This window comes from Ambystoma mexicanum, chromosome 4p (assembly GCF_040938575.1).
Source record: "Ambystoma mexicanum isolate Mex_15411 chromosome 4p, UKY_AmexF1_1, whole genome shotgun sequence".
Lineage (NCBI taxonomy): Eukaryota > Metazoa > Chordata > Amphibia > Caudata > Ambystomatidae > Ambystoma > Ambystoma mexicanum.
The window spans coordinates 352,959,502-352,985,613 of NC_090927.1; the positions used below are offsets into that span (position 1 = coordinate 352,959,502).

Here is a 26,112-nt window from a genome sequence, read left to right on the forward strand (position 1 = left end):
TATTTCTAAATTCCATGTAAACTAGTCCATCGAGCTTCCGGCTTTCTTCTAAAACCCACAAAGCTCGGCTGAGGTTAAACTACACACCCTAGATGTGCGTAGGGCGGTCCTTTACTACGTAAACAAGACCAGACCGCTTAGGAAACCACATCAATTGTTTGTCTCCGTAGCCACAGGCAAAGAGGGAGATCGCGTCTCTAAGGGTGCCATCTCCAAGTGGATTGTCAACTGTATCCAGTTGTTACTCTCTTTCTGACAAAACTTTACTTTTTATGCCCAGAGCCCACTCGACAAGAGGCATTGGGGCCACTCTGGCTTTCATTGCAAATGTTCCCCTGGACACCATTTGCAAAGCAGCTACTTGGAGCTCTATTCACACTTTTACTCAGCACTACTGCATTGACACCCATTCCAAAACAGATACTCAAGTGGGACAAGCGGTTCTAAGACATTTATTTGCTCATTACCCTTCTCAAATCCCACCTCCTTCTAACACTGCTCGCTAATCTATGCACAGCATGTGATCTAAGCAGATTCCACAAGCCTCAGAAGGGATACATTACTCACCGTAATCGTATTTCTGATGTTTGTATCTGCTTAGATTCACATGCGACCCACCCTTCCTCCCCTCTGAGAGAAGGCGCATGGATGCTTGTAGTCTTATCTTATCTATCTTCTATCTGCTTGGATCATCTGTACCCACGCTACTCCTCATGCTACCTCATGTCAGAAAAAATACAATCTGAGGGTCCTAGACGCGTGAGGGATCATGGGTACAGTGGACGTCACACTAGGGATAGTATTACTGGCACGCCCTGTGTCGACGCCCATTTTCGAGTTTCGAAAAACAAACTGTAATACTCCGCAGCTTCCACTAGATGTCGGCCTATGCACAGCATGTGAATCTAAGCAGATACAAGCATCAGAAATACGATTACGGTGAGATATATATTCTCTTCACAATATTTAAAATCGGTCAATTGTAAACAAACAATTTGGTATATACCCACCTAGGGCCGCCAAGCCCTCCATCAAAGGCCAGAGATCATGCTGTTCCAGCGGATTCTAGTCACAAAGTCGTGGAAGCCGGCTCAAGAAACCAGCTGGCCCTGGGCTAGGCAGCTGTGGGCTGTCTGCATCCCGGCTCAACTATAATGCCTAGCAGCCTATCTTGCGCCAACAAGTTGGCCATGCTCCCCAGCGCTCCAAATCCCATTGCCCACAACTCCAAACCTAAGACTTGACTTTACTATAATCGTATGCTATGACCAGACAAGCTCTCTGCCACCCGACCAGACATACCCCACACTCTAAGACCTGGAGATGTCGGTCTGTATATATCAACCTGGAAACTTGAGGTCAACAGCATCCATAACTGAGCTTAATCATTATCCTCCCATGAGGAAGCACGGCACGATCACTCCAGGAGATGCCAACCACTGTCGTACAACTCTATCCTCAGACCACCACATTTCCAGACCATAAAAGCTCCTCTGACAGCTAAACTGGTGACTGGTCCCGCTCTTGTCAAATCTTACCCATCTGGGAATTAACACGCAAAGCCACCATTGCAGGCCCCCCGCTGTCTGCCAGCGTTTGGCCCAGTTTCCTGTTAACCCTGTGTCAAACTCTACCTATCTGGGAATCAACCTACAGAGCCACTACTGCAGATCCTCATAGCACTTATGTTTCTAACATTACAGCTGGGTCATATCTTGTCACCTATCGGGTACACAACCCTGGCCTACCTAGGAATAAGGCCAAGAACTCCCACACCAGAGGCGCTATAGCAACGTTTCTTGGTTGGACTCTGTTAGGCAGAATCCTGTGCAGTTCTCTTGGGGAACACTGCAATAAGATTAAGACTACAGGAGTAAGAAGTAAACCCAATTAGTAGCAGTCTGCACCACCCAGATTTACCTGGTAGCTGTGGCTGAGCAGTCAGACTTCTCTCAAGAAGAGTAGGGCAGTATGCAGAGTATACACAATAGGACCAAAACACAGTAGAGCAAACAAACACTGACCAGAGCTTTGTATAAAAAGTATATAATTATTTATTTAAAACACACTTTATGGCATATACTAGCACTCTCAATCAAAAGCAAGTTAAAACAGTCAGGTAAAGTATGCACACCTCCCTTAATAGTTATCAGACAAGTCAGGGTTAAAACACTACTATTTGTTAGAACAGATGTGAGTGCTTAACCAAGATGGCACTCTGATAATGTAGTTAAAGGGAGAGAAAAAGGCAGAGCATAAGAATAAAACCGTTCCCAACACTTTTAAGAATTCAGAGCAAGGGGAGAAAGGCAGGTTATACTGTAAAGCCAAAGTTCATAGGCCAGGCCCACTTTAAATGGAGCAAAGCGAAATGTGCCAAGGATCACACGGTTTAAAGTGCACTGGAAGTCTTTGCAGAGTGTTCAAAAGAGGTTGGTTTAGTTCAAGAAACAAAGTTAGACGGTCTGGGGCCAACCCAGTGTAGAAAGACAAGGATTTAAGGGTCACCTTTAGCAATCTGTAGAAAGGGAGGCCAGGCAGGACACAGTACCATATGCACAAAACAAAGTTTCCCACTGCGTCTTTGGTCCAGGTGGGTTTCCTGCAGGCTCTGGTGTCCACCACTCAACTCACTTTCACGAGAGGAGGCAGACTGGAGGGTCCTGCGCCACACGGGACGGTAGATAGCAGCAGAGTTAAGCGACGGAAAAAAACTCCGGTCCTCTAGGTGCGGTCTGGGGTCTCTCCCACTGGCTATCAGGCGATGGCAAGACCTTACCAAAGTTCGACCAGGGTGAAGAGGGTCCAGGCACTGAGTAAACTGATTGGTCCCACCAGCTTAAAGGTTTGAAGATTCGGGTGAAGAGCTTCGGTCGTTGGAGATCAGGAATTCAAACCTGCAGCAGGGCTCCACCGGTGTTGATGTCGTCTGCAGCTGTCCTCTCCGTCTCTCCTCGTCGGGTCTTTTGATCCTGTGGCGACTCTCTTGTTCCAGTCCCAAATGGTGGGTATTTATGCTAAATGCCCCCATTCAACCAGCCTGGCTATAAATCATTCAGCAGGGGGTCACTGTCCAGGCCGGACAGTGCCCCAACCAATCACACCAAAGTGCGACTTGGTTCCCAAGGGAACCGAGGGCATGGGGTCTGAAACCCCTCCCTCCCCTCCTGCCTACCCTAGACTTCCAGGCGCCTTTGCCAGGGCTTCTGTTCAGAAGCCCGCCAAAAACGGCAAACAAAGAAAACCAAAGTGAGTGAAACTCACGAAGCAGGGTCCGAGAAGGAACCCCTAGCAAAGAAAATGCCGAAAAACCAAACCGGAGTAAAGTTATTAACTATAACCCGACGGGGTTTAGGGTTAGAGCTAACATGTAGCTGTTACCGTTTCCGCGTATGAATGTAATACGGTAATAAAAAGAAAAGTAGTAGTACCACTGCCACCAGCCAATTCTTTAAACTATGGGTGCCAAATGTAAGTCAAAAAGGACTTCAGACAAAGGAGGCACGAAGTGACCCCTTCAGCACTCTATAAAAGATAGTGTGTGCTGAGTCTGGCAATTTGAAAAGCAGCCTGATAAAGTTAATGGCAACTTTTCCTTTGCTGGGGGACTGTAGTCAACCCCAGCAATAAAGTCTTGGGAAGTTGAAAAGACAACCCAATGTCACTGCACAGAGGGTGCGGGGTGACACACAGAAAAAGATGATGCCCGCAGAGTTGGTTAGACTCTGAGTCCATGGAACACATAAAAAGAACAACACTTATCACAAAAATGTAGGTAAGAGTTGGAATAAAAAGGGTCACACTCTTAACATGGAAAAAATAAACCCCTGAAATCCAGCAAAGCTGCTGAGGGACTCACTAGGTGAGGGATATTATCCACTATGGATAATTCTTCCCTAACAGACTCTCCTAGAATCATGCAGTAACCACAAACGTGTCAGGAATTACCCAGCCACCTACCATAAACTATGACCAAGGACCCGGAAAATGGGTCCTCTGAACCTACAACAGAGTCTTTGGAAAAAGGACCATCCAGCCGGGCAAACGCAACATACTCTGCACCAGCCGAAGAAACTCTGAGATCCACTACCATGAGCCACCACAACAGACACAGCCAGCTCATCGGGCTCCGGAAAGTAACCAGGAACAGGAGCCTCCTACCAGTAAGCACAGACACTCACTCCTACCAATATGCTCATTCTCCAATTTATACCATCAAACAATAGAACGCAGCTACACCCCTCGATACACGCATACTTGTACTACTCCTTGAACACTAGAACACTGTTAGAACGCAGTTATATCCCACACAAAAAATCGGCCTAGCTCCACACCTCTATTCGCCAGGCCCCATGACAGCCAGAATGCAGACTCTGAGGCCATCTACCTTTCTGCGCACATTCCACTGATCTCTCACAACCACTGCACCACACCTAGCATTAGAATGCGGCCACCTCCGTGCAAACCCCACTGGCTGCACACATACCAAGTGCACCCAAGCACTATATGCTACCCTACTCTCTCCCCTGACCGGGACTACGGTCCCCAAGGGGTTCAACCCACTGTGCTTTGAGATCATACCAATGGTATACAATGCGCTATACAAATGTACAATAACATAACAAGTAGGGAAGCAAATTAGGATCCAAATTGTCTTTTGGGATCAGATCACGACTTTGCTCCCTCCCCTTGAGTTGGAGGAACCAGTGTTGTTGCAAGCTGTTAAAAAGAAAATGTTCTAGAGAGCCATTGTTTGTAGACCGTTTTTTTCTTCACTCCAAGATTTAGCAGGGCTAGGCAGATCAGTTGAATGTAAGGGGAAGAGCTATTGCAAATTAAACATTGTGTAAACGTGGTTGTAACACAGCGGGTTGTCATAATGGTGTCTGAGTAATGCTTTGGGGGGGGGGGAAATTGGTGAGGTTGGAGGTTGGTGAGGTGGGAGAGAGATGGAAGGGCGTGATTGGGGTTGCTTGAGATGGTCCTGTAGTGTCAGGAGTGTTCAACGGGAGGAATCATTCTCCTAGAATAAGCTTGGAATAGTTGAGCAAATGCAAATTCTGGGTACGTTTGCTGGAAATGGCACTTAAGCCTGCTAACCGATTTATTAATGCAATGGGATTGTTTGGCGAGGTATGGGAATAGGGGCTAACTAGATATTTAGCAGATGAAGTGAAGGGCAGATTTTAGGGGTACCCAGTCATTTTACCGAAAATAAGAGTGGTAAGAAACCCTAGATAATGAGAAAGTAGACAATTTTAATTAAATATATATATGGTAGTAGGTTAATGGGTTACAATGGGTGGGAATGAGTTTGGGGTGGGGCTGAAAGGATAGAAAAACTGGGGGAACGGGAGTGGCCCACTTTTTTTAAAGAAATTCCGTTTTTCAGTATTTTGGCTTCATTGAAAGTTACGACTCTGATTTTTTAAAATCCCATATAATATTATAGGAAGATTGAATTGAGTTATGGAGCTTTCATGCTTTTTTGGTGTTGATAGTTGACGTAATCTTGGTAGAAGCATATTCCTAGGGTACAGTGGTAGGTAATTAATCATGCACCCTATTGAGAATCTGCTTTCTGCAGGAAAGCTGTACTCTATTGTATGCTAGGAGATTGGCAGTGGCAGTTTTTACATTAACATCACGGACTTTCAAATAGCTTAAACGAGAACTGAGAATTTCATAATTGTGTTTGAAAGCCTTTGAGGGTTTAGTTTAATCTCTGTGTGTGTGGGCATAGTTTAAGGGAATCCTAGTTGGATACAAGTCATCTAAAACGTATTCACACGCGCACACTATGGCAGAACGCTTTTAATGTTTTCAAGCATTTTTTTTTAAATATATTTTTTTTTTTAGGTTTCTCTCTTTGGAATGAGCTTTCAATGTGTCGTCCTAAGCATGAATGAAATGGCCTGGCAAGAGACCAGAGGGATGATGCATACAAGCAGTGGTCAGGAAGCCAATGGGGTTGGAGTAGGGTTTGCCTCAACAAGCAACACATCAGCAGGGCCAAGCCGCGGTGCTTCAAGGCCAAGTGCAGGTGGAAGTAATCCCCATGCTATCCCTTCATCAGGAGCCTCCAGTGCCCAGGCATCTCTCAGTGGACGTTCTCGAGACGACGCCACAGTTGGATATTTCTTCCAGAGGCAGGCTGGTGAAGAACTCAGAGGCTACGCGAACAAACACCGCTGGCCTACGGGGGATAGCATGCATGTATATAATTTGGTAGGTTCCTCCTTTACGTACTTTTTATGTCGTCCTTTTACAGCTTGAAATCCTTTTACTGTCAATACTTCATTTACCAACATGTTTATTTCCATGCTCACAAATGCAGTAAGCAGAGTTAAGGACAATAATTTAAATATGCCATTGCATTTACTTGGTACATAAACCGTTATCTGGATATTTCTTCCAATCCTATTTGAGGCTCATCTCCAGTAACTTTGAATCATCCACTCATAAGGATATCTTCCTATTTTATTTTTTATTATACAGTTTATTACAAACGTTTAATAATTTAATTCCATCCTTTCATTGAAATGCATCAATTCATTCCTTTTAAAACACTAATCTTTTTTACACGAAAAATTTGAGTAACCACGTAGAAATACACAATTCATCAATACATCTTAATACCCATCATGTTTGTTCCCTCACTCAGTCCATCACTTTTTGGGGGGACTGAAAGGAAGCAGATGGCTTCAAAAATATCTTATTAGGGCGTAAATCAGCATAAAATTGGCACCCCCATGTAGGATTTTCCACCATTCTTCTTCCCCAGCCAATGGGTGTTCGCATCTAAAATCGGCTAAGCATGTATTTTGCCACTTCTTTAACACAAGACAGTCCATGACTAATTGTTTCAGCGATTCATCCTGTTTCCTATAGCATCGACACACATTGTCACGATCATACATTCCCACGTTCCTATATCGCAGTATTTCTTTAGTGGGTAATAGATTCATGCAAAATCGATTGAATTTGTTACAATATCTAGTGAACTTTTCCAAGTATTTTGGCAACCTGTTTAGATGTTTTACATCATCCCTCAGATGTGTAAACAAGTTATACTTATTCTTTCTCTCCCACGTGTCTCTCCAGTCATCTGCCCACAATACCCTTTTCACAGAATCTGGGTTTGCTTTCAATTGTTCTTTCCGACACCTACATTTGCTAAAATATTCTTTCTTGGATTGCACCACAATCTCAAAGCTCCACCTTTTAAGATGTCAAATTGAATTTCGCTATCTTCGCAGATTATTTTCCCGAACAGTGAGAACGTTGACCATACCCCTCTTGTATACAATGACAGTAGTACTAGCTCGTATCTAATGACTGCCATTGGGACACCGTTTGGGAATCCTAACACTCTACGCCAAAAGATTCCCTCTAGTGTCTCCCATGTCTTCCAGGGTACACCCAGCGAATCCTCTGCTCCATAGCAAATTATAGGGGTGCCTTTTGTTTGTAGAACATTATTAACAAAACCATTGAAAAACTTCCAAATGTAATGTGGATCTTTCTCCCTTGGCTGCCAGGTTTGTCTTCGCTTTAAGCTCCCTGTTCCTCATAAGGTCGCTTACACAGGTATTCATGTTCATTCCCAGGTGCTTTAACGACTGACAGTCGAATTGTTGCATCTCCCAGTGTCCATCTCAGTGATACTTCTCTTTGCCCTTGCAGGTTGGATAACTAATATCTCTGACTTGGCTGCGTTTATTTTAAGGCCATTTCGATCTGTATACTCCTGCAGCATTACCAATTCCCGCTGCAGCATGATTTGGGTCTGATCAATGAGGGCATGGTCGTCTGTGTATAACAGCCACCGCAGGGGCGCCCCTGCTATTCTAGGCGGGAAAGTACCAGATTCTTTCATTGCCTCTTTCAGATCTGAGGTGCTAGTGGGCATCCCAGTTTCGGGCCTCTCGCTGTGTTGCTTTATTTTGTCATGAGCCCTGACTGACTTGCTCTCACCTGAATTGATGTGTTTGCATACAATGCTTCCATGGCTCTGATTAGGCATTTTGGGCATCCCCAAGCTGTTAGTTTTCTCCAAAGTAATTCTCTATTATTTAAAGCCTGCTCTACATCAATAAATGCAAGGTAGAATTTCTTACCCTCCTGCAGCGCTTTAGTTTTTAATAGATTAATCGGGAATAAATTCAGGGCACAGCCTACACCTTTGGTGAACCCCGCCTGTCTTTCGTCTGTATGTCCTGATTTTATTGTCCAGAACTGTACTCTTCTCAACAGTATGGCCGCAAAACATTTTCCCAGCACATCCAAAAGTGCGATCGGTCGATAGCTTCTTGCCTCGAGTCGATTACCCTTTTTGAAAATAGGCACCACCACTGCCCTTTTCCAAGAAGGGGGAATCGTCTTTGTGTTTACCACTTCTGTATATAGTGCCATTGCAAAATCCGCCCACTCATCAGGGGCTGATTTCAACATAGTGTTTGTTAGACAATCTGGTCCTGGGGCCCAGGAACTACTGGCCTTTCCAATTAAGTTTACCAGCTCTTCCTTTTCAAAGATTACATTTCAGTCTGTGGCATCTACACTAGTTGGTTTTCTCTCCTTCTGGTTTTTTAAACAATTCTCCAAAGTGTTCAGCCCACTTAACTTACGATACAGGATTAATTTGAATTGTCTGCTGGTTTTGACCTTCCTCATTTAACAACTTCCAAAATTATCTAGTATTGTTGGAGACCATTCCTGTCAGCATTGTCTCTGCATCTTTTTGCATCATTGTACTTTTATGGGAGATCAGCCAGTTTTTGTATTGCTGTTTACGAGCTTGACAGTGCTTTAATCGTATTACAGCCTGTAGCTTTTTTAATTCTTATTTCCTTCCTTAATGGCTTTTTCTGTATCGCGATCTCATTATCATATGCATGCATGTACATGCGATTACAGTTCCTTGGTCTCCACTTTTTTCATTTAAACTTGTCAACAAAGGTAGGTACTCTATGGAACTCTTACGCGTATTTAACCTCTTTAAAGTTTTTTGTTAACCAAGAGGCAGTTAATCGGTCAACATGCAGCCTGATCTTATTCACTTAGGCCAGTTTTTTTAATTATCTTTTCCATATGGGGCATTCCAAGTCAATCTCACCAGATCATGGTCACTACTTTCCATTCGTGATGGTGCTACATCGTACACATTCTGTGATACAAAGTAGTAATCCAAGACTGAGCTTTGCCCCCCCTCTGCGCCACGTTGGGGCGCTCGGAATGTCAATGGCTATTTAGCCATTTAACATCTGCAGATTTCCGATTCGAATTTCCTTTATCCACCATTCCGCTCATGCTTTCTTTCTGCCTGCTACATTCTTTTACCAACTTCACGCCTCCCCATCTTTCCACATTCAATGTTCAGATCCCCACACAGCATCAACCACACCTTCTCATATTTGCAGTGCATATTATCGATCACTTTTTTTTATCACTAAACTCAATTCTTCAGTTTTACATCTTTTGTTATTCCAATATGTTAATTAAACCCAAGAAGTTCTTCCCTCTACCTTCGGGTCCTCTTAGACAGATGATCGTTGATTGAATATATAGGGGTTTGGTGAAAACACTTCCATAATCTCCAGGCCTATTCCATTTTTGATAATCGTTATTAGGCCAATTAATATTTATATTCAAAAGAGAAGCTAGAAACACATTGTACAAAGTAGTGTATTACAAAATGTTTACAAGGCAGTTGAAACAAGTTAAAATGTCTTGTAGTCTAGTAATGCAACACGTTTTAGAACATTCATTTTAAACTCTCAAACCAAGTTGAAAAATACATATTTAGCATTCACAAGGGTGGTGTTACTACCGTTTTCTGAAGTGTTTAATCTGTTCAACTCCTACTGCAATAGTCTGAATAGAAGCACCTAAAAAAATCGTTATGCTACTTATAGCACACAATGAACACCTGCGATTATGAGTCGCTCGCTTTATTGCTCAGTTTGATAACATGTTACTATAACTTCCACAGGTACATAGGCAGTACATTATAAAAATAATAGTAATGACTTCATGCCATGTTACTAAACGTGTCAGTAATCCTTCAGTTCTTGCAAAATGCTTGGCCTGGCACGGCCCATGACATAGTTGGAGAGAATTGTTCTACTTGAATTAGAACAATATTGACTTTCATGGTTTCAGTGGCGTATCTCCTGTGCAGGAACTGTATAGGACTGGCAAGGATGCAATGATCCTAGAATACCCCAAGAACGCATGGCAATTGCCTTTTGTGTGGGGAGCTTCAGAGCCTCTTTGACTTTGCTTTTGATCCCAGCTAAATGTTGGACTATTGTTGCACCCCATCCTACTGGCAAATTGGTTGTTACAGAATATGTATCTAGCCTATATGCCACCCAGGAAAAAATAAAGCATGCTAACCGTGAGTTTTAAAAGTGTGGGTAGGAGATTGCAACAGATTTAATTGTTTTATTTTCAGTTAGGATTATATGTGAAAGCAATGCATAGTGGTTCGTTCATGGTGAAATAAAACTGCTCCGTGGGGTTAAAGTTTATAACAGTGGTCCTATTGGAATTTTCTTTCACTGCTGTATTATATCTCTGAAAGGCTGATTTCATGACGGGAGGCACTTTTGGGTGCTGGTGGCAATGCTGACTGTGCTCGACTAAAATTGGGCACATTGCAGTGCATCGTCTGGGCACATAAATGAAACATCTTGGGCAGTCCAGAAAATCAGCTCTCAGATCAATGCAATTGCAATCTTGGCATTTCAAAATTGAATGCAGTATCAGTACTAAGGATTCTGCCCCTTCAAATATTGAGCTTAAATGCCTAATTCTGGAAAGTAATGTACAGCGATCTGCTCAGATCGGCTCCCCCTCGCAGCACATAACTTCCAGGCCACACAACATGGACAAGCTGTGAGATTGCACAATTTAGAACAAGTGAAGAACCTCTACCATTGGGGACACGAGTGAGAGTACTAGTCATCTCGCCATGATTGAGGTACCACTCGCAAAGATATAGGTAAAGCTGACAAATGTGGAGGACTGATTGTGGTGCAATTATGTGTGCTTGTTCGATCTGGCTGAGCATACAGACGGGGGCAGCATGGTGACGTTCCTGGAAGTTTTTTTTTTTTTTCCTTATAACTTTCCAGAAGTTATGAATTAATGGCATGCTTTTGGACAGAGTGCACAAAACACCACCTACATTGTGTGCTGCCTCATGCTATTATCATCACACTGTTAGAAGTATAATGTTGATCTACTTTCTGTCACATGGGATAGAGGTGGAATTCTGCACAAGTGTCAGCTTCTTCTTTCACCTGGATTAGCGTTGGAACCCAGAAGGGATAATTTTGTGGGGTTCAAAACAATCCTGTGAAAGGTACAGTAAGCACTGCTACCATCAGCCGGCTGAGGGTTGACACTGATGGCAATCACTACTTATTCAATGACTCTGTGGTGGCACAGACTTATGTAGCATCACTACCTCATTCTAGTGAGACTGGAAAACTGCTAACACTTTGCAATGTTTCATACTGAAGAAATGTAGTTGACTGTTTTTTGACTGGTCATCTCTTGATTTGTCTCTGTAGACTCATGGGTGGGGAGTGAATTAAGGCATTGATGACCTTTTACATTCTGCAGACTGTTTCTCTTTGGTGGTGCTAGTACGGGGCATCTTTGTGTTAGATGCCAGATATGTCCCAGTTTACTTGAATCACCGACTAGAAGATGGTTGTTACTGAAGCTTTTATAATTTAATTGGTTTGGGTGCGAATATGCTGCACCATTACATCTCAGTCTGTGGACCGTTTTTGTTGAGCCTGGTGTTGGGTTAGGGGCGCACTGGAGGAGGGAGAAGGGGGGAGGAGGAAGGGGGAAGGGAATCCAGTTTGTTTCTGAATTGTTAGTGGTTATTTTTGTTGGTGGTTATTTTATGTACCTGGGTCATCTTTGCTGATATGTGCAGTCATTAACAGCTTAGTTGCGTTAACTGATGTCTAGCAATATTGAGTATTTATCATGGAATCTGAAGGCCATTCATTATTTTTTTATATATGTTTGGTTGGATGATAAAATCAACCTTTCAAATTCATAAGTTTTTCTATAACAATACATTAAGAGCATTCAAAATATGAACAAGAAATGTATCATTAAAAAAACCATTGAGTTAAATTATGCACACAATACCACCAATTGTAAAAGAAAAAAGAGCAGAAGAACAAACCTGAACTCTATTATATATACATTATTTCTTCATCTGGGTTTTACTCTGACATCTAGATTGTCTTAGTATTTGAAAATGGTAAAATAGAGTGTAAGAAATGTAGTATTGCAATTCTAACCGCAAGCTTTGTACTTGAAAAATAATTTGGCAGATCTCATTAGGATCTACAGGCCTTTATATGCATAGATTGTTAAAGAACAATTCTCTTTTCGAATCTAAGGTAGGACAATCCACAATCAAATGCTGTAAGGTTTCTTTTTGTTTCTTTCTGCAGAGTGTTGATGCAAAATCGACAGAAGTTTTGATCTTTTGGTATTCAGCCCCTCTTAGCTAAAACATCATTAGTATACCACAAATTCAACCTTAATTTTAAATCTTGATTTCTAATGTGTGTCGAGGGACATTTTACCAAATAGTGAGCCATGGCCCGGAATTTCTTGGAGCCAAAGAGAAGCATTTTGAAGTCTTTATAGATGGTACATTTAGCTCTATTACATATCCAATCATGTTAGAATAGTTTTAACTTTGCTCGAGTTGGATTCTCCAATAGAAGATCTAGGAAAATGGTTGCATCTGATGACGCATTCAAAACACAATTTTCGAGGAAGGAGATGTCCAGAAGTTATTAGGTAGTAAGCTACCGCACTTACCATGTTATCAGCTTCCAAGCCCAGTAAACCTTTTCTAAATAAGCTGCACATTTTCCACACAACTTGCACGAACAAAGACAACAAACCCAGTTCAAAATGTAATATAGGTAGTGGTGTACAATTTGGTAGTTTAAGGACTTGCTTCCAGAAGTAAGTCCCAATTTTTTTTACCTCTGGGGAGCCTTGCCTCAGCGCCATAAAGCAAACTTGGGACCACTTTTTGCTTGTAAAACATAATGTGACTACAAGAAAATGTATTACCATATTTGTATATTTAACTGCCATGGGTTTTCCCCCCAGTGCCAAGGCCTTTTTGGTGATTTCTGTATTTCACCATGCAAAGCCTTCTAACATTTTCTCCTTCATTAACCCCTTAAGTGCCAAGGACGAGCTATCTCGTCCTTGGCACTGGGGAGGGAATCCAAAGGACGACATACTTCGTCCTTGGCACTTAAAGGGTTAAAACTTTAGCTCGACAGATCAAAGTTGTTGATTTAAAATCTAAGCTATGAGTATAAATACAATCTGACATGGAATTATGAATTAACATGCCTAGATACTTGTATTCTGTTACAATCGTGAGTTCCGTATTTGGCAGATGCCATTTATATTTGGAGGATCTAGATTTGTTGTTGTTTTGCCAAACCACCACCTGTTTTTTTTCTGTGTTAATCAGTAAATTGTTTGCCTGTACATACAAGTCTAATTTGTCCAACAGGTTTTGTGAACCTTTGGGAGTTTGGGACAAAGGGACAAAATCGTCCGCATATAACAGCCAGGCAACACACTGGGAGCAGAGTTTCAGAGCATCACTCACTGTAGCCATAAATGTTTGACCCATAGCTAGTATGAAGAAATTAAAAAGGGTGGAAGCCAAAATGCAGCCCTGTTTTAGGCTGCGCTCAGTAGTAAAAAGAGCGGAAAGTAAGCCTTCTAATGTCAGTCTTACCTGCATAGTTGTATTTGTGTGCAGGAGTTTGAGAAGAGAAATTAATGAAGTTGGACAATCCTATCGAATCAGTTTGTCATAAAGTAATTGTCGGTCGATGGACTCAAAGACAACCCGAAAGTCAACAAATGCCATGTACAATGGTTGGTTTCGGGTGGCACATTGTGATTTAACCATATTAAGTGATTTTAAGATGATGTTGGGCGAAGTGCCAAGTCCTGTTACATACCCCGATTGAAAGGGATTATGAGGCAGCTCTCAGCCTTCTTAGGTTGACATGCTAGGTTTATTACAGCTTCTCAGGACACCTTCACAAGCAGTTACATAGTCCTCAAGTAAATTACATTAATGGGCTGCCAATGTTTCTGTCCTATCACCCAGGCTTCAGGCTGACTACCTGCCCAACCTAGAACCTTCCCTCAAGCATTCCGACACTCGGACACAAACACTCCACATGACATCACAACATTCCTTCTGCAGTCCCACTACCAAGCTAAACCAGACACAACACATCTCCTCCCCTTACATTGGCACATTGCACAGAGCCACAATACATAACGCTACACAACACACCTCCCCTCTTCCGACAACACACATTACACAACACACCTCCATACACCTCAAAATCATTCACAGACTCGCATCATCAGGGCAAGCACACATGTGCTCTGACACTCAAACACTCGCCTCATACCCGATGCGCTGGCCAGGCACACCAGGACCAACAACTAATGTCACTGTTGCACTCCGGACCCTGATGGGGTGAAAAGAGTCATAGGACACACAGTACAGCCAAACACAGCCGCACGTGAACAACGAATAGAACAATAAATTATGTGGTAAATAAACCACAAAGTCGGGGTAATACGTGACCATGCAATGCCTAATACCACAGGCACGCCCAAACTAGCCAAAACTGGGGGTGCTACCACCAGTACACACATACCCCTAACCATGCGTGACTTATAGTGCAGTCACAACCCTACACTTACTGGGGGCGCTACCACCCAGATACCAAACCATTCACGTTGGATGACTGACCACAGTCAAGCTCCAACACTTGGTAGCGCTACCACCTCACGCAGGCATACGTGGGATAACCATGCATAACTCATTAGTCATACCCCGACATATATGGTGACGCTACAACCATAAACCCACGTACACTATTTAACCCTGCGCGACTCATCACAATCACGCCCCTACTGTACTGGAGGCGCTACACCAAACACCACATAACGTAGCACTACCTCCCAAATGCCCTTGTGTATATCATTCCACACACATACTCAAAATATTACTGAAGGCACTACCCCCAGAAATCACATTTGGAAGTTATAAACATGCTGACCTGGCATTCACACCATTAGCAAAACCATACTTGTATATCACATATAAGCTTCACCCAAAACCAAACACATGGGAGGCGCTACCCCCGCATTCACCAAACAATCATATCCACACCTATACAAGAAAAAAATTGAAGGCGCTACCCCCAATCTCACTAAATTTCCAGAGCCAATACAGATTTTCTATTCTGTACACAATGGATCACATAAGAGATTATACAGTTCACATTGCATTGCTCTATACATTTGAAATTATGCATTTTTTTTAAAACACCATATTTCCTGAATTCCGAACCAATCCAATTCTAATAGTCCATGTCGCAACTTAGCGACCTAAACGCTGAAAATCCTCAAGAAGGTTAGTTCTAGACTCTAATACATTACCATAAATGTCATGAGCACATTTCCATATCCAATGCTAAAAGTCCATGTTGCTATAAAGCGGCCTAAATGCTGAAAGTCCTCAAAAGGTTAATCATAGTCTTCAAACAGGACCCACACCACTCACAAATCATGAGAAATCCATGCAGCAAACACACATACCATTACCTGAAGTAGCTAAACAGAAATGCATTTGCTTAAAACAAGACATCAATGTCACCTCCTATGTATCTACAAATCCTCAAAGTGTAACCATCCACTCTTAAAACACCAAATATCAGTGGCGTAACACACAAGGATAATATCACAAAAGGATACTTAAGTCCCTTCTCCTTGAATCCTTAGAAGATAACCCACCACCAACTTAGTGGTCTGTCATTCAGTTTTTAGACAACCAAACAGCACCTCGGCCCCCGCACCGTTCCTCCTTCGGTGGGGAGAATGATAGATCTCCAAGTCTGCGTTGCATTTACAATACATAGACTTATTCCCTCTCCATGCCGCTCAGAATGGATAAGTAGTACTCCAACGGGGCATCGCATACTTTCCCTTCGCTGGGTAGACCGCTACCTGAACGTCCAGCCACAGTACAACACAGCGCACACTCAACTTCTGTGTGCCGTACTATTCCTCCATGAAGATTACGCTGCGTCCTGAACACGCAGCCTCACGCCTTTTGGGTTCCTTACTCGGAAATCCCCATCATTTCTCACCCTTGATGCGATACAGCCGCATTGTTTAAGCCTCCCGATTCTTGCAACTTCTGAAAGTTTGGCTTGTTTAAACCTCGCAAGCAACGATTCCTGCATCTCCTGAGCATTCGGCTCATTCGCCAACTCCGTTCACTTCCATACTGACGTCACCATTCCCTTGCCAGACACAGGGTAGTGAAGATCTCTGCTCACCCAACGGTCACTGTCTCTGGCATCTACTGACTCTGCTTTATGCTCCATGATCACTTTACTCTTTACCAGTACAAATGACACATCCCTTCACCCTGGCTTCATTTACTTTCATTTTCTTCATCATGGGGAGCTTTCCCTTGGTTTGCCTTGTCCCTTGTTTTACCTGCTGCGCCATATGATTACACCTAATGGGACAGCTCTGCTATTCCTTTATGGGCAAACCTCCCACTTTACATTGAAAGCAACTACTTCCCACTTCACTTAACCGGGACAGCTTCACTTTTCCAACTATGGGCCAGCTCCTTTCTACATCCTATGAAGCATGACTTCTCATTTCATTACTGCGACACAGCTTCCTTTCATCTTATGGCCCAGCTCCCTCTCCAGCCGCCGTGACTCTGCTCTCCCTCCAGATCATGAGTTGCTGGTCCCTCATGCCACGGGATCTACGGGGTCTTTTTCCTCCCCCTTTGGCGCTCTGGGTGATGGGTCTTACTTGTATTGGGGGCACTGTTGTCCTTCTTCTTGTCCTTTCCTTTCCTGCACCCCCCGCAGCAGGTTTCTTCAGCTTCCTACTTTTTCTTGCACTTGGGTTCTTTTTTTTTTAACATTGGTGACGACCTCCTCGTCGCCAATGTTATGAAGCTGCTACCAGCCTTCTTAGGTTGACATGCTAGGTTTATTACAGCTTCTCAGGACACCTTGACAAGCAGTTATAGTCCTTAAGTAAGTTACATTAATAGGACAAACACTGGCAGCCCATCACCCAGGCTTCAGGCTGACTACCTGCCCAACATAGAACCTTCCCTCAAGCATTCCGACACTCTGACACAAACACCCCACTTGACATCACAATGTTCCTTCTGCATTCCCACTACCAAGCTACGCCAGACACAACAGGGATCCCTTCTGTGTGCATTTACGCAGCATTTGTTCAAATCCCTTAAGATGATGCGGCTAAAGATTTTTCCAGGGGCATCCAGGATGGCAATTGGCCTGTAACTGGAAGGCTTACGCCAGTCGCCCTTTTTTATGAACTGGTAGAATGATTGTGTTTCCATGATTGGGGCAGAGTTTGAGTGAGATTTATATTGGTAAACATATTATACAGAATATCCGCCCAAGTTTCAGGATGTTTAAGAATATAATTTGAGAGCCCATCAGGGCCAGGTGCCCTCGATCGGCTTACCTTATTTATATAGAATAACATGTTCTCCTTGTCAAACTCCAGGTGAAACTTCTTTATGAAATCAAACCAGGTGGTGCTCTCTGTACGTCCAGGAGATGAGTATAACTGAGGAAAAGTGTGTGATCCATTCATGTTCCATAACAGCATTTGATTGTATTGCAACTGGATGGCCAGTTGTAGTTTGGTTTATAGGTGACCAGACTTGGGCTGTGTTCTTATTTTGCAAAATACTCAACATCTTGGTCCCATCATTTTGATAAATGAGTGACTTGTGGTTTCTCAACCAGTTTTTGTATCTAGTTTTCATTTGTGTCAGAATAGGGCCTCTTTAATCAGTCGGGAGTTTTAGGGCTTCACGTTTCTGCGAACGAAATAAACCTTTTCTTTCTTTGATATCGTTGCTAAATACATGCAGCTTCAGTGCTTTTTTTTCTAAGGCTGTCGATAAGAATCAGTCTGAAAGAGCTGCATCAATTCATGATACACAATGTGTCCTGAGATGTAATGCCCATATGGATTCTACGTAATTCTAGTGCATAGCATTTGCTAAACATTTTCAAAGATGTCCCTGATCATCGTAATCTGTTACGACTAAAGTTGACTGTCATAAGACCGTGTGCATGATAATTAGTGATTCCAAATGAATCTTTTTCAATAGCCCACTGCATTGATAACATATTGTGATCACTTAAATGTGTGGGTAGAATACAAAATTGAGTAATTTGAGATGAAAAAACATCTATATTTATGTAATCAATGATAGCCACAGTGTTTCCTCTATGCCCCGTTGGTTGTGGTGGTATGTCTTCTGTGAGTGTACCATTCACCATTTGTAGGCTACGTGATGTAACAAAATGGTTCCACTGCGCTAGTCGGCCCTTATGTTAAGACGGGGTGTTACTCAGACAGTGGAGGTTTAGGTCTTCAGCCATTTTGACATTACAAGTGGTTGCATCAAGAAGAATAAGATCCATCCGACCATTCAAATCTCTTAGGAAACAATAACTTGTGATGCCTACCGGATTCCAATAGAGGTCTATCAATGCATACTAACTACAGTCCGAATGGAGTTTTATCAGCTGCATATATGGATTGGGGGAGGCCCAGGGTTCAGATCTAAAATGAGAGCTCTGCTTGGAGGCTATTAATAAAACTGCTGAAGGTCTCCCACGTGAAGCCTTATTAGCCAGATTTAAATGTATGTTGTAGTTGTCCCATATGGGAGGGGACAAAAGCCACGTTTCTTATAACATAATTATGTCAAATCTCTCGAATGTTTACATTATTATTCAAGAGTTGTTGGAACCCTTTTGAATTCCAACTAACCAATGAAACTGCTTGCTGTGCTGAAGGTTGAGCTAGTTCTGATCATATTTGCAATTACAGACGCACTGAGATTTAGCATAATCACATTTGTCATTTTGTAGTTTTGAGGTTGACATTGGTTTTGGACAAAAAGAGGGGTCAGTATATACTGTGGTCAAATCAGCTGGCAATGTTGTGTCTACAGAGATCATGAAGCCCATATTATATAGTTGTATTTTTGCCAGCCAAATAGCATTTAGGACTACCCGTGAGTTTATCCAAATCTTCAGAGGAGGACAAGTTGTGTTCATGGATGAATTCGACTTGTTCAATATCTGAACTTATATTTTCTAAGGCAGGAATTTCAGAAAATATAGTCGTCACTGATTTTCGATCCAAATCATAGTGTGTAAATGGCAGAGGTCTACACAAAATGTTTATGGCGTGTAATGCTCAACGTTTTGCAATCGGAATAGCTTGAGATTGTGGATTAGTTACAACATGCTGTTTTAGTTGACTTCAATGGAGGAGAGCTTTTTTAATCAACATTTTTTTTTTAAACATAATTTTATTGGTTTATTCAAACAAAAACAATACAAACCAAACTTGCAGTGCAAATATCAACAGTTCAATTTTTCCTTTACACAATTTTAGCCACTGCTCCCCTTATCCCACCCTCCTTTGCGAGCCTATTTATTCCACGCTCTCTGTATCCGCTTTGCACGGTTGGGTCTCACTTTCAGTGGATTCTGTCAGATCCTGTAGAGTGCCGAACAATTCTGCTATTAATGATTTCCATGCCATCAGGGTTCCTGCCTCCTCCTCTCCCCCCACAGCGCTCGCCTCTTGCCATACCGTGGTTTCTGCCTTCGCCCATTTCTACAACTCCTTCCAACACACCTCCACCCGTGGCCTGTGACATGCCTTCCATCCCATGGCGATCCTTCTCCTTGCAAGCACATATCTTTCAATTTACTAACATGCTTAAGTTTCTGCGATCTAGGGAACGCCCCCCAGCAAGCATGCCCAAGCCGTATCAATAACCATTGTGTCCCCCTTTTCCGCTAGTTTCTGCGCTATTTCACCCCAGAAGCATTCAATTACCGGGCATGACCAAAACATGTGTACCATGCCAGCATTTTCTTCGTCACATTTGGGACATGCTTGTCTCCCAGCATTTTCAAATCTAGATATCCTCTGGGGTGTCATATATGCCCTGTGCGTGATATATAGTTGTATCTCTTTTAGCCCCGCATTTCTTGACACCTTCTTGTGGTACCCCAGGGCACGTTTCCACATCCTGTCCTCTATCAAGGTTCCTACTTCCGCTTCCCAGTCTAATCTTAGTTGTGTTAATTTTTTCCCGACTTTGGACATCATCATCTTGTAAAGTCTGGAGATCTCGTGCCCCCCCTCCGTTATGTCATAAATTATATCTATAATAGCATCTGGTTCTTCTTCCAGTACCGATTCGGGCCATGTTCTTCTGATTCTCTGCACCATTCTGTGGAACATGATATACTGGCCCGTGTGCAACCACATTATCAAAACCTATGATAGTCCCCTCTCGCCAGATATCTCCCATCGTCACTAACCCCACCGACCCCCAGTGGTTCCTATCATCAGGCATGCTCTGCGCCAGATCTTCCCACCCAGCATCATCATTTTAGGTCGCTCTTCTATTTCTGACCTGGACAACCAGATCATCTCTTAAGTAAAACTGGGCACAATCCTGTCCAAACAACCTAGATTCGGGGGTCTGTTCGTCTGAGAGCCATTTGGCAATATATTGCAGCTGGCTTGCTACATAATAAACATCATAATTGGGCAGCTTTATCCCCCCTCCTTCATAAAAGTTCTACAGCTTCCATAGTGCCACCCTATTCCGGGTACCATGCCACAGGAAATCCCTACACATGCTGTTCAGTTTAGTGAAGAACTTCTTGGGTATTAGGTATGGAATATTCCCAAAATAGTGTAAGAGCCTAGGTAGGACCACCATCTTAAGCATTGCCCCCGTCCCATCATTGCTAGGGGTAACTTCATCCAGAATTGCATACACTTCTCGATTCTCTCAATGGCTACCTCGGTATTGTGCCTCTGCTCCTCTTCCACTGTGTGGTACACATCTATCCCAAGGTACCGGAACGTACCAACCGCCCATGGTGTTTGTAACACTGGCAACCTTCCCACAGGGACTCCCTTATAACTGCCTAGCGGGAAAATACTAGATTTTTGTGGATTTACCGCTATACCCGACAACCCCGCGTATCTGTCCATCACTTCCAGGATGTATTGGAGATTTTCCTCCGGGTGCCTCAAGTACAGCAGGAGGTCATCTGCATATAAGGAGATCAAGTGTCATTCCCCTCCTATCTCGATACCTATAGTATCGTATTGTTGCCTAAGGTATATTGCTAGGGGTTCTAGGGCTAGTATATATAGAGCATTGGGGACCATGGGCACCCTTGTCTGGTGCCTCTACTGAGCTGCCATATTTCGGATATTACTGATCCTGTTTTGACCCTGGCCAGCGGTTCGCTATATAGTATCTCTGCCCACCTTATGTATCCAGGTCCCATACCATAGCCTGCCAGGGCCGCCAGCAACCATGGCCACTTGACCGAATCGAAAGCCTTTATCGCGTCCAAGGACACAATTGCCATTTCGCCTTCGTTCTTACTTCCCCATTCAACGACGCGTTGGAGCCGTCTGTGATTATGAGTTCTATTTCTATTCGGGACATGGCCCGTTTGGTCGGGGTGTATTAGCTTGCCAATAACTCTCTGCAGTCTGTTTGCCAAGACATCCGTTAACTTGCTGTCTTGGTTCAAAATCGACAGGGGTCTGTAGGAGCCACAGCTATGCCCAGGCTTGTTGGGTTTGGGAAGCGGTATTATGATCGCCTCTCTAAATGACTCCGGCAGCCGTCCCACCTCAAACGCTTCATTTAACATTTCTAACATTGGGGGGAGCACTTCCTCCCTATATACTTTATAAAATTCACTTGGGAACCCGTCCGCCCCTGGAGTCTTACTAGTAGGCAGCTGCCTCACCACTTCTTCCAACTCCTCCAAAGTAATCGGTGCATCTAGCTCCTCTTTCCTCAGCACTTATCTTGGGCAGTCCTATGTCCTCCAGTGTTTCCGTTATCTCTCAATGACTACTTCCCTTCTTATTTCCATATAGTGACCTATAATAATCTGCAAATTCCTGATTAACTCCCTCTTGGGTGTCCGCTACACTAACATCTTCTCTCTTTATTGTTCTAATCGGGGGTCTGGGTGTTTCGCTCTTATACAACCATGCCAGAAGCCTTCCTGTTTTATCCCCTCCCGCATGCTGCCTCTCTATATATTTTTTATAGTTGAGGTTGCACAATCTTTCCCATTGCTCCGCACATTTCTTCTGCAGTGCAAGTATCAACTCTGTCACTTTCTGTGTCACCTCCCCCCTTCAATGCCTTTTCCAGTTCCCTTTCTGTTTCCTGTAGGTCAGCCAAGATCCCGCCCTGCAGGCCCTTTGATTTTGCTATGGCTGCACCTCGCACCACCACCTTGAAGGCTTTCCATAATGTGCTTGCCGAGTCCACACTACCCGTATTTGTCTCAAACTAGTTCATACTCTCCTCCCTTATGTCTTCTCTAAAACAGGGCTCTTTGAGCGCCTCTGCCCTGAGGCGCCATGTCGGAATCCTTGCCCTCGGGGGCAGTATTGCCACCCGAGAACGAGGGGCGAGTGGTCCGAAAGGACCCTCGCTTTATATTCCACCTGAGTAAACTCAGTAATTACCTCCGACATGGCAAAGACATAGTCCAGTCTCGTATGTAGCCGCTGGGGGGCAGAATAGTGCGAGTATTGTCTTTCTTGGGGGTGTCTCGTTCTCCACACATCTGCCAGACCAAAGTCGTCTAGTGGTGTCTTCAGCGCTTTAGCCGCTGGGGCGGGTCTATCAATCTTCCCATCTGATCTATCTACTCTGGGGTTTAGTACACAGTTAAAATCCCCACCCCAGATCACCGCGCTCCCCATACACATGCTAAGGTTATTACACAGGGTTCTGAAATATGCTGCCGTATTCTGATTGGGGGCATATGTATTTAAAATGTTTATCTCCTTATTTTCCACCAATCCCCTCAGTATGACCATCCTATCTGTTTCCACCTTTTCCTGCAACAGTTGAAACAGGACATGCGGCGCCACCCAAGTGAGCACTCCTCTAGCATATGCAGAATGTCGAGCCCGCAACCACCCCTTTCCACTTCTTCGTAACCATCGCCATGTTTTCCCTCGTCAGGTGAGTCTCCTGCAATAACGCAATGTCTATCTTCTGTCTGCGCAGGTACAACATAACCATGTTCCTCTTTAGATAACTATTAAGTCCCCTGACATTCCACGTAATTATTTTAAGGTCCCCCATGGCTCATTAGAGTTCCCTTTCCCCTTCCACTAATGCGGTCCAGTTACCACTGTCATCTGTCTATATAGGCTCGTTCTCCCCTTCAAACTTCCCCTAACTACAAACACCCCAAACACAACAAACTCCCCAACCTCCCGCCTCCCTATCCCATCCCAACAACACCCTCCCCAACTGTTGCCCAGCTCCATCCCTGGATCTCAGGCACCCCCGCATCTAGCCCTTTCTGGCAATAGCCCGTACTTGCGGCTCAGCAGGGTCAAGCAACCCTAGCGGCTGTTTTACTACTAATTCTTGGGGGGTAGACTGCCTCCATTCTATTGCTCCTGTTTGTCATTAGTATTTCCCAGTCAACTCTGTACTTATTATTATCTATATTCCAGTCCCAACAGGGTCAATGGGTCCAAAAGTGACATAATGCAGTACGGATATTGAGACATGACATAATGGGCTCCCCTCTGCTCAGCCCCCCAATGATTTTACTGCATCCCTCTCACTTGTCGCTCTTCTCACGGTTCTTCCTCTCAATCTGGGCAGCCCTGCAGGTTCAGCCATGCCGTCGCATCCTCCGGGGTTTCCAAAAAGAACACTTTACTTTTGTGGAAGACTTTTAGCAGCTTACAACATGTATTTGATCCCAGCCACGCGCAGTCTCCTCTTGACTGCCGCATAGCTGTATCTCTGCCTTTGCACTAACATTGTGTAGTCAGTATATGCCGTAATGTTAGTAGATGCCCTTTCAATCGTCCCACCTTTACGAAAATATTCCAGGATTTTTTCTCTGTCTTTATAGTTAAATATTTTCGCAATTATCGTTTGAGGAGGGGCCCCGGGTCGTGGTTTTCTCGTCGGGGCCCGATATGCTCGTTCGACAGTAAACCCTTGTGACAACTTTGTGTTCAGCTTTTTGAATCAACATTGTTTGCAATTGCAGTTTGAATTAGATGTAATATCTCAGGAGCAAGAGAGGCAATAAGTCTGGTGCCTTCAATTTGATGTTGATTTAGAATGGAATGAGGTCTAGCCGTCTCACAATTCAAAGACTGGGCAATTAATCATATTTTGAGGTATTGCATTTGGCTTATTTGAAATTGTTTTTGGTCTAAGCAGCAATGTGCTGGCTGGCTGTATTTGGCGATTAGGCCCTTGCAAGGGCTCGCAGCCCTTGTTTTCTGGAGATAGCAATATTTTACTTTGTGCATCTGAATTTACATAACAAGAAGTAAGGTATTTTTGTGCAGGTTGGGCAGCCATGTAGGCGTCTACAGCCCTTCTAATTTCCTTGCAATATTCATCAAATGATTGTTGGGGGTCTATCAGATGCACTATGTGTTTTTCTTAGTTTGCATTCAGGCTGAGTACTTGGTTTTGAAGCTGTGGCTGCCAAAGTAGCTGCTTCAACCAAGTCATCCAGCGGGGTATAGGATGGAATGTCCAGCTTGGCAGTAGGTTTAAGGTTGGATTTCCGAGCTTGTGCCGGATGTTAATATTTTTTAGTTATGGCATTCAAAGCTAATGTTGTGCCTTTTCGTGGTTGGTTGATTTGATAAATTGCTTTGTCTTAGATGTCGGAATATGTTTTCCAGATTTAATATTTTGGGATTTCTTTAACTGCAAAGAAGATTGTGGTTTTGATGAGTTTGGTGTATTTGAGTTAGAGTTTGCTGCAGCAAAGATGGTATAAATAGAATTAGTAAGCTACAATTGCTGATTTGAGCCAGTTGACTCTGGAGGCCCTGGATTTTGATTGACGATTATGTCAATAATAATGGGAACTGAAAGGAAAATATCATTTGCTAGAGGAGTTTCTACTGATAGTGGAAAGGTTGGTAATATGTGACAAAATGTAGTTTGATTAGCTGAGGAAACTAGAACAGTATTGGGCCTCATAGAATCTGTATTGGCTCCTGCTCTTAAAGTGAAGGTGTTGGTAGTGATATTTTGCCAGGACAATATTTTTTCAATTTGTGCTGCTTGCAGAAACAACTTAGAATTTCCAACAATTTAAATATAGGGTCTGAGGTGCCAGGAATATCAAACCCTGTTGTAGACAACTGCGGATGACGCGGTGTGGGTGCGGTATATAATGCCGCCAAAGTAGAGTTTGAATGGCTGTCGTCAGGAAAAAGATCTGGAGAACCAGACAAATTCTGGGATGGGTCTCGAGTAGAAAAGCAGGAGCCATTTGATTCTAGTTCTATTACGGCCAAATCATGCAGCTCATTTTGTGTGTTCTTTATCAATGGACAGCACTGGAGCAGTCAACACATTACACAGAATCATGCTGTCCGAAATATTACTCGCATTCGCAATAGGGCAGAGAGAAACAGCGTTGTCTTGGATGTAGGGTCTGGTTGGCTCTAGGATTGGAACCTGCCCATGCTAAGCACCATTTATAGGTTTGGAAAGTTTGTTCTGGTGTCGCAAGATCACAGGAGTGGTTAGGGGTTTAGCCAGGACCCCAATTTGGTGCGTATGAGAAGTGGGTTTACTCCTGGTTATCTTGTCTGATTTTCGGTATCAATAATCCTTCTAACACGGTAGTTAGTGCGATACAGGTTCGCTTTTATTGATGGTTTTTGAAAGATTCCACTTGATACAATGATTAGTGTGTAGAACACTGTTTTGGCATTTTGTGCCTTGGTGCGGTCAGCCGACACGTGTTTCAACCCATACGGGTCTTTCTCAAGGCTGAACAATTTTCAAAGGTGCAAGGTGATATGTGGTAAAAGACATTTTGTGACCAGCAT

At 43.4% G+C, this 26,112-nt stretch overlaps 1 protein-coding gene across 7 annotated transcripts in view; it reads left to right on the plus strand.

Annotated features, from left to right (window-relative positions):
* The window catches only part of PUM2 (pumilio RNA binding family member 2), a 2,101,998-nt gene that overhangs the window by 161,056 nt on the left and 1,914,830 nt on the right, over positions 1-26,112 (plus strand). For 4 of the 7 annotated variants that reach the window (XM_069605904.1, XM_069605902.1, XM_069605903.1 and 1 more), the window contains exon 2: positions 5,860-6,228. The exons of the other annotated variants lie outside the window; for them this stretch is intronic. In XM_069605904.1, the coding sequence (XP_069462005.1) occupies positions 5,875-6,228 (354 nt within the window). In that variant the 5' untranslated portion in view covers positions 5,860-5,874. The remainder of the gene's footprint in view (positions 1-5,859; positions 6,229-26,112) is intronic. 7 annotated transcript variants of the gene reach the window in all.